The 10,255-nt window shown below is 36.1% G+C and overlaps 1 protein-coding gene across 1 annotated transcript; it reads left to right on the plus strand.

Moving 5' to 3' along the window:
- Positions 1–3,433: 3,433 nt before the first annotated feature.
- Positions 3,434–4,682, plus strand: LOC126367847 (uncharacterized). Its single transcript, XM_050011619.1, has 2 exons — positions 3,434–3,473; positions 3,909–4,682. Exons 1-2 carry the CDS (start codon positions 3,456–3,458, stop codon positions 4,554–4,556), a joined length of 666 nt encoding a protein of 221 aa, XP_049867576.1. The 5' UTR covers positions 3,434–3,455; the 3' UTR covers positions 4,557–4,682.
- Positions 4,683–10,255: the final 5,573 nt, after the last annotated feature.

Raw genomic sequence — 10,255 nt, forward strand, 5'->3', positions numbered from 1 at the left:
AAAGATGGAAGAAATTTTTTTTTTTTTTTTTGATGGATGGAATTTTAGTTTTGTGCAATAAAGTATATTTGATTTGATTTGATGGAAGAAGAATAAAGCCATGAAATAAGGAGATGAAACAAAGAAGATATTAGACAACGCCATCTATAGTTTTATAAGGGATAGTAGCTTGGAAAGACCTCATTGAACATCTATATCTCTAATGAAGGATTTTCAATTCAAACAATAAAAAAATAAATAAAAAGAAAATAAAAAGGGTTTTATTTCTGTAAATCTATAACAAACAAGTTACAGGGGCTTCCCTAAAAGTAGTCAGATGACACGTGTTGGGATGCCTCGCTCTTCCAACGCAACCAGTAGTACAATTTGATTTACACTATATTGTCTTAAAGTAAAACTTAGGTAAGTAAATTAAACATAATACATGTGTGTGTATGTGTGTGTAGAACTATATAGATGGCGTTGTGATAAAAACCTATTTTCTCATTACTCGGGTACATAATTATGCCAAAATACAATTTAATAGCTTGATATTTGGATTAGATACGTATAGAATTATATTGCTACCTATATTGCTTCACTTTATTTTGATCATAATAAAAATGAGTGGAAGATGTGTTGTGCATGGGTCATCATTTATACACAAAAACAATGATAAAAGATGCATACTTATACATATCTGTTACTTATCTGACAGCCGCCGTGGTCTAGTGGTTAGAGCGTTAGGCTCACGATCTGGAAGTCCGGGTTCGATTCCCGATGGGGACATAGTCGAAATCACTGATTGTCCGAAAAAGTAAGATGATTCCGTGCTTCGGAGGGCACGTTAAGCCGTTGGTCCCGGCTATTAGCCGTAAAAACACCCCCACCAACCCGCATTGGAGCAGCGTGGTAGAGTATGCTCCATACCCCCTCCGGTTGATTGAGGGGAGGCCTGTGCCCAGTAGTGGGACGTATATAGACTGTTTATGTATGTTATGTACTTATATCTGTTATCCATAAAATTAAATGGTTAAACGAAGGGAAAACTGTACAGTCATGAGCAATATAATGTACCCACTTTAGGACTCTGTCGCACTAACATATTTGACATTTAGTGAGACTTACAGTTCAATTTGTCAAAAAAGTTAATGTGACAAGGTACCAAAGTGTATACATATTAATGCTCGTGACCGTACAGTGCCATCTGTACTTTTTTTGGGGAATGACGCCTGGTAAGTCCCTCATTTAACAGTTATTTTTTTTTTTTCCCGAAGGGTAAGGCAAAGGGAACTATGCCCATACAGCCATGTCTGACGTATTTTTTTTCTTGATGATTAATGAAATGATGAAAGGTGATGATGATGAAACCTAAGCCCCCACCCTCGGAATAGACTCCTACTCCGAACCCCAAACGAATTAACTCAAAAATCCGCATAAACTTTTGAGTTATGAAGCGGCTTCCCGGCACGAAGCGAAAATAGGCAGATACACTTTGTTCATTGAATACTCCAATATAATAACACTCGCGAATGTCTTCCGACTAACTTAATGCAATCATTAACCACAAAACACCACTTCGTATTAATTATTTAGATTACTCAATGAAGAAAGCAACTGTCCCGTTCCCGTTTCCCGCCGAAAAAGCATTTAACAGTTAAGGTGTGTAGTCATTACTCCACAGATGTCAAAGTGCTTTCATGTCGAGCTTTTATAATGATTTATCACACCTATCCAAACATTTATTTATGCCTTTCAATAGATCTTAGCTAATTGGTTGGCAAATTTTGTAATAGGCATTTTGAAAGTAATCCTATTAAATACTATTATATAGTAAGTACCTATTTGATTTGCCCGGGCTATTCATACTTTTAAAATTAACATTTGTCAATCATCTGTCCCTTTCCTTTTCGGCGGATAAGAAAATGACAGTTAAGTATAACTTAAAATTAAATTAGGAGGTGTCTACAGGAATCAGAGCCAATATTAAGATAAATCAGTATGTAGGTTATAAACCGACAGCATTCCAATCTAGTATCTTGACACCATGGGTTTGATTCCCAGTCGCATCAATTTAGGAACCGAATAATTTAGAAATGGGATGTACCTAAGTGTAACTAATAAGTTGTTTATGTACACGTTTAACGGATTTTAGGATATTTTTAGGGCATGAAGAAAGTATTTGCTGAGAGAAAGCGAAAGTGATGTGGCAGGAATGGCCAGGATCGTAGTAAGTGGAATTTTGTGATTTCTGCCTAACCCAAAGGAAAATAGGCGTGGTGTTATGTAAGTATGTTTCAGGGCCCTATCTCACTGAAATAGAAAAAATATCGTACGATGCTCCACCAGATAAAGTAAAAAAGTCGATAACAGATCATCTCATGCACAGAAATTCATTGACCTTGCAAATTGCGCCCGCGCAAGTGAAAAAAAACGGAAGCCAACATGAAGTAATTAGTGAAGATCATCAGGTCGGGATTTTGGCGGTAAAATAATAATCCTTGACACGCTTTTAAGCTAATTACGGAGATCATTTAAGTTAGACTTTCATCGTTTTGAGTAATAACTTGTTTTTTTTATTACGATGTACTAAGTACCTACTTATAATAAAAAAATCTACTATCATTTTTTATTAATTACTTATTATAAATACTTACTTAAATGTTCGTAACTCTAACTGGGTTAAACTAATCACCATGATGAAAATGTATTTGATTTGCCTATAATGCCATGTCAAATTTCAGCCAAGTTCCAAACGATTATAACAATGGACAGTGACAGTGATAAAAATGTATGGCATTGACATACGGTGACATGTCAAACAAATATTTTTATCACTGTTACGGTTATATTCCTGTCGGTTTGTAACTTAGCTATGGCGCCAAGTATAGTGATCCCCGACTCCTACACATAATATAGTACACATAACACACAATGTCAGCTAAAACTAATACCTTCAATAAAATTAAAAAAAGAGCAAGTCAAGAAGAGTTATATTTAATTCTTATGTCATCAAAGCTAATATGACTTTGAAAATAATAATTTTCAACTTACGATAAATCTTATATTTATCTTAAAGGCATGTTTCACATTAACAATGACATCACTGTTAGAACATGTATAAATTTACTTATTATTAAAACATTAAAGTAAGTTAGTGGTGGTTACTTTCTAACTCAAAATAATGTGGAGGTCACGGTTCTATGGCTATATTTTCACTCTAGTTTACGTGAATCTCCTAATTTATTTTTACAATATTCATTTTTATTAGACGTCACACCCAAAATTTCATCATTACTAGTTTTCTTCCTGATAATAAAATAAATATAGTTCATTTATAACCCGTATTCGTCCTCGCGTGGCTTCGGATGGTCCTAAGTAACTTTTACTTCTCGGCAGAATCACCGGTATAAAAGCAAGTGGTCACTTCTCAACCAGCACACTACCTCCGGCGTCAGTACCGACAACACAACAACATGGCCAAGTGGAGTATTGTAAGTTGACGGAATATGCAGTGCAGTGCCAGTGATCAAGTGCTATACCCCTCAAGTGCAAGTGTCTAAACGGAGCATCAAATTTCGCAGCGGATTAAAGTTTCGAGTGACTCTTCCAGTTACACCATTGCAAAATTTTCAAAGTTTACAACAACCCCTGCAAAATTTAAAAAACCTGACAAATTATATCCTTAAAATTGGGCACATCTCAAATTGCATAAGTGATACACAATCGCGCATAAGTGGATTAATATTCAACAGATTACGTTATTATCTCGAGAATTGTTATGTGCTCTGATTATTCATTTGTTACGAAATCGCCAGACAAACATTTTTGAAAAACTTTCGAGATGGCTACTAATACTATCAGATTGAAAAGAATTTTGCATTCGCGGTGGTTGTTCTTATCAGGTATTAATGTGGGTTTTTTTGCAGGTTGCCCTCGCTCTTATCGGCTGCGCAGTCGCCGAGCCCCCAGTGGGTTACAGCTACTCCGCCCCGTCCCCGGTCATCTACGTGTCCGGAGGAGGCCACAGCTCGGGAGGTTACAGCGGCGGCCTTAGCAGCGGAGGCCATTATTCCTCCGTCCCCGTTGGCCACCAGACCTCTGAGGGCTACCATGTCGACCCCCATCTCCTCGAGAAGATCAAGCACATCATCCTGAAGGACGAGATCCAGAACCAGGCTTACCAATCCGCCTCCTCCTCTCATGGTCACGGTCACGGTGTGTCTTCCCACTACGGTCCCCCTGCCCCTGTGTACGGCGTGCCCCACGACAGAATCGTCGGCATTGAGCTCGACCATCTCCAGCAGGGCATCCAAGTCGCTCAATACCACCAGGCTGAGGAAGGTTACGCCGGCGGATACGCTGGTGGTTACTCTTCTGGATACTCCAGCGGTGGCTCCGGATACTCCAGCGGTGGACACGGTTACTCCAGCGGTGGTTCCGGATACTCCAGCGGTGGACACGGTGCGTCCATCTCCTACTCCGCCCCCGCGATCTCCTACACCACTATCGGAGTCCCCTCAGGATCATACGGCGTCCCGTCCCCCTCGTCCTCATACGGTGCTCCCCATCATTAAACGACAACAAAAAAGTCATAGTCATCCATCTCATTAATGTTATGAAACTCATGTGATCGCATCCTAGCCGTAATATGTATTATATTGTTGGTATTGTAAGTTTCTGTAAATAAAATACTTTTTTTTTGTAACTCATGAATTTTCCATCTGAGTACAGTTTTGTAAAGGACGAAGCTCAAATTGCATCACTTTCCAAGTATTGGAACATATTACGTGTGCAATCGTAACACCATAAATGAGAAAGAGCAATTTGGTGTATTCCGGAATTCGTATTGAATACATATCGATTGGAGGATTGAAATCGAAAGTGATGCGATTGAGATTATGGCAGTGAAGGTGTGGTGACGTAACAGTTATTGAATGAGCTTTCCGATAATTATTAGGATTCTACTTCACTTTTGTCTTACGTAGTCGACCGGTCACTTTTACTTTCAATCAGACAACACAGTGGCATGACACGAGCACATTAGACAGGTTACACAAAACACACTTACTTTGTAAACGCTTCTCTGAAGTGTTCTAAATGACTCAGCCCACCCACAAATGCTAATGAGCAGTGTACTTATTTATGTTATATAAAAATCTTCAAAGTGATCTAATAGCAACCAGTAATAGACATTGCTAATAAAGTAAGCACGAATTTCCAATTAAACAAATTTGGAAACTCAATTACGGCAATAAATCTCGCTATTTTGTGAACATAATCCGAATGCAGACAGAATTTAAAAGAAATTTAAATATTTTAATCGTATATTAAAATATTTCTATTTCTTTTAAATTCTGTGCAATTTTATTAACTTGTACAGAAACTGGTGCGCGAATGTAGCTCACAATTTTAAGAGCAACACCCACAGGTTGCGTAACAGCCATTCTGCAAAATTAGCGAATAATTTCTCTCAGCGGATAATCCTGTGTCTGTGTTGCACTTTCTCTGCACTCCGAATATCGTTGTTGCGTAAGCGCATACGGCGGTCAAGTTATGCGCTTCGTATGCAGGCTGATAGTTATCTTGCAAGCTATCTTGGAGTGTCGTGTGGTGATATAGGACCAGTTTCCGTCACCAAAGCAACCTGCTTTGTAACATTGTTGGTTTGAACTTTCACACTTCGCACAGATTGTTTACAACTTGTTACTGCATTACTGACAGTGGATATTGCTTTAAATAATTGTTATGAATTATCACCATCAATTTTATCATCTGGTATTTCTTCGTCAGTCTTCGTTTTATAATACAGCTCATATATTTTAGATACTTAGAGATGAACTTGCTTATAATTCGCTTATGAAAATAAAATAAAACTACGATCTGTAGATTTTTAAACACGCTTTCGATAGTAAAATAAAAATAATCTTAGCTATTGGTGAATTGTAGGTGAACTCCATTTTACCTTCAAGATACAATAAAGTAAAGCAGGTTGAGGGCTTCTTGTTTATATTATTTCTTTTTTTATTCGCGGCCGTTCAAATTATGCCAGTGCCACTTAAAATAATAATTCTTAATCACTAAATGAACTCCAAAACCTGACTTGTAATGAATATTACACATGGTACGTACTTCGAGATTGTAGTAACACTACTTTTGCCGAATCTACTTGTACGATCGACATACGATATTGTATAACCTGATGGATGTGTGGTGTCACCTTGAGATTTGAGGATGTGTGTAAACGTTCTGAGGTCGAATTTGTATCAAATTATATTTTTAGAGTGTAAAAAATCTAAGCAAATTCCATAGTGGATATTAGAAGTTGAAATTAATATTACGTCATCGATACCAAAAACTGCTGCCAAGAGCCTTCTTGTGTATTCTATCCCGATCCACAATAAATTTTAGTCTTGTTAGTACATTTTTGTAATTACCAGGTTCTCTATATAATCTTTGTTTAAGTTCCATTAGATTACCAGAATATTGCTTTCAATTTTAAAGGTCATCAGTCAATATTATTATTTGTCTTGTAATCTTATTCGTTACCTTCACTGATCTATATTGAAACAATTTCTTGAATTATACTTGAAAGTTTACGATCGGTCGTCAAAGCGAGGCCTGTGAAGTAAGTGTTCTGCTTTGCTTTTACTCCTTTAAATCTTAATCTTGACTTCGTATCAACCTTGACAGCTCTATATTTCTCTCAAATCGCTTGCAGGCCAATGTTAGAATCACTTTAAACACAGCTAGTTCAAAAAATATTCCGTAACATGTTTAAAAACATAATTTTCCCACTATAAATTATCTTATTACCACTCAAGAAGTTGTCAGTCCCAGTTTAACATTAATAACAATACAAAAACGCTCATTAAACGTCCCATATTCGTTAAATTTCAATTACTTTTTTGAATACATTACTTTCGTTATAAAGTTCTGAGAATAAAATTTAATGACTATAATGACACAAGACGAGTCATTCAGAACAATATTTTGACTGTTCTTTTTTAATATCGCAGTTACATAAATGGATATGGAATCTGAGAAATTCGGGTTTGCATAATCATAATAGAATATAGAATATCATTTGATCGTAATGTTTCATCCTTTTGAATTACTCTGTTGATGCTATTTTATCAAGCTTAAAAAGTTTACTTATCAACTGTAATTACCTTGATTCGTCCTTCTTCGTCTTACCTTGATTTTAAAATATTGATTTTCTTCTATCGTGTGGGTTGTAAGATGGATTACCAACCTCATCAACCCTGGTGCCAGGGTTATTATTGAGCCGCCAAAGGCCCTTGACATGGCTCATGTAATGACTACGTACTTAGACAGTAAGTTGTAACCGGGACCAACGGCTTAACGTGTCTTCCGAAGCACCAGTTAGCTTACATTTGAACAATCTGGTGATCAGCCTGCAAACGAGGGATCACAAAGTGATTTTTGTGATTTGTCTGCACCGAGATTCGAAACTGGGACCTCAGAACGTGAGCAGAACGCTTAACCACTAGACCACAGAGGCCGTTATAAATCTACTCAATCGCTATCATACAAACTATATGATGCTTGAGCGAATCAACTTAAGTTTCTTCTTTAATATTCTAGACTGAATCTTAAATCAAATCACCTTTGACGTAATGACACGTAATTTCCTAATTTCATCGTTGCACCTTTCTCGCGAAATTCTTTATGCAATATTATTGGATCTCCTAACTGAGAATAATATATCGTAATCTGCCATAAATAATAAATTACACACAAGAAGTCGAACTAGTCCCAGCTGGTCAGCTTTGCAGTGTTAACCTTTCCCCTGTTATGACGTTATTGCTTCTAAAAGCGTCATTCGTTCCTCATGTAATAAGTGTCTATAAGTGACAGATATATCCGCTGACTTTAATGATTATCACGTGCTCAGCAAAAAAGACATTGCGGGGAAACCCACAGTACCGGGGAATGCGTTTCAGAGGTAGATGTATACCTTCGTTTCCAGTTTCAGTTCCAGAAGCGTTTCCTGTTGCTTCTGTAAAAAAACTGGACCTGTCAAATCTTCAGGTTAGGTAGGTGGACTTCGTGAGAAACGGAATAACGCTAGGGAGATGATGACGGTAGATATAGCATTCTCAAACAGTGTTATGGCTGCAGAATGACACCAATACAACTTATAGGAATTGAAGCAGAATTTAAAAACATGTACGTGGCATGAAAATTGGCTCGCCAAGAAAGAAGAAAGTATTCAATATAAGATATTTCCTGTCAAGGACGATGACCTCACTGATGGAGTAAGTTGCTTCACTAGTGATTCTCCACCAATCGGAACGCAGTGGAGCAACATTCTGCATCATCATTATCCTTTTCGGTTATTGAGAGTAGATCATACTCGAACTTTTTTAATATAAGCTGATATTAGATATAATATAAATGTATTTTGCAGTCTAGACTAAAAAATAAAACAAATTGCGAAACAAGATACAAAAATTATGAAATGACGAACACAAATATCAAAATTTTATTACCCATCCAGGACACAACAGACATAAAGAAACAAAGCCGAAATATTATGCAAATATACCTCAGCTTATAACACTGATGTCACTGCACTCAGACGTTTACGTAAACGAAAAATTAACATAAATGGCTAAATTAATTGTAATCACCGCTTAGATATAGAAATGTCTCAAAAAGGTAGAAATAGAGAGCAAGGTGAAGAAACAGGTACTAAATCACTATAAACATATGTTCATCTTGACCTCAAAGAATACTGAGATAAGGTTGATGACCTAGTCAAGGTAAATGATGGGTATGCAATAGAAAACAGAAGCCTATTTAATGGTGTTAATAATGTACTAATTGATAGGTGTGGGAAAACCGCAATGAAGACATTGTAATAGGTAACATAATATGTTATTTTGTTAAACATTATGAGATATACAATGCACTTGATATATAATTGCGTATCAGCTGTTTAAGATTTAAAGTGATCACGAACTTCAACTTTGATACGTTACAAGTGCACGTTAAATGGTTTAGAAATATAAATGTGCTTTAGACATTGAATTCTTAATAAAAACAAGCTCCTTAAGCAGATAACGTATTAATTTCTAAGTAACATTATATAAACTTCACTGTACGTATTTAATTGATTTACAGGATATGTCTCAGATGGCATTTACTACTTCTGAAATTAGCTTGTCTATTTTACTGCGTACTATCATCTACCGTTAGTTCACGTCAGTAATTTCACAAGAATTGAATTGAACCTGTTTTATCATAGATATCTCTGTTTCGTCACATCCTACTAGGTGTGTGCTTTGAATCATGTGAATTCAAGACAACACTTACTTCGCATGCGCATAGCAATAATTTAAATAAACATGTTTCTTAAATTGTGAATCAGTCTACTGAAAAGTCGAATACACTCGACTGTTTCGTGATGGTATCAGATCACAGTAATTTTAATGAGAACATTGCATTGCATGAGATGACTAAGAGTCTTGAAACAGATGACCGTAAGTAGTACATACATAATGTTATGTAACAAACACTTGTCCGGTGGTTTCGTTACGCAATGAGGGCTTGCACTTAATAGAGGTAAATGGTCAAACAGGTCCCATCTTATTTCACGCGTTACTTGAAGTTACTTAAGATTGAGATTTTATAACCGCATTGCCTTTTTAAGCTTTGGATTCGAGCAACTAACGTAAATTACAAGCCGACAAATGCGAAAGTAAGTGACGTTGAAACGTTTATGATAAGTATTACAAAGTAACTTTTGATTCCCAATATTCGAACAGTGACAAAACAAAATTGGATGATTTAAAACTTATGCAAGATTTAAGTGAAAAACAAAATAAAATCTCAGTTTAATTAGGGTAGGTTATAATAAAAAAAACGGAAAAATCGTAACATAATTATATCTCTTACAATGAATACCGTTAAGATGAAATGCAGAGTTCAAGTTATAAGGCCAACGGACGCAATAATAAAACCGCAAGGTGAAACCACGAAGGAAGGTAAATGAAAGTTTTGCTTGAATATAAAGGTTAAGAAAGGGCTATTGTTAGTAAAGCAACCGATATTATCACAAGATACATTTAAGTATGTAGAATTTCAAGAAATAAAATCCAAATTGTGTTCAATAATAATATGAAACAGATTTGATGCCTATCTAATTCATTTTATAATTATGTTTATGGCCAGTAAACAGCAATCACTATTATCATATCAAGTGAAGAAGGGAACAAAAACAAACATGAAAAACAAAACAAAACAAACT

The sequence above is a fragment of the Pectinophora gossypiella genome, chromosome 6 (assembly GCF_024362695.1).
Source record: "Pectinophora gossypiella chromosome 6, ilPecGoss1.1, whole genome shotgun sequence".
Classification (NCBI taxonomy): domain Eukaryota; kingdom Metazoa; phylum Arthropoda; class Insecta; order Lepidoptera; family Gelechiidae; genus Pectinophora; species Pectinophora gossypiella.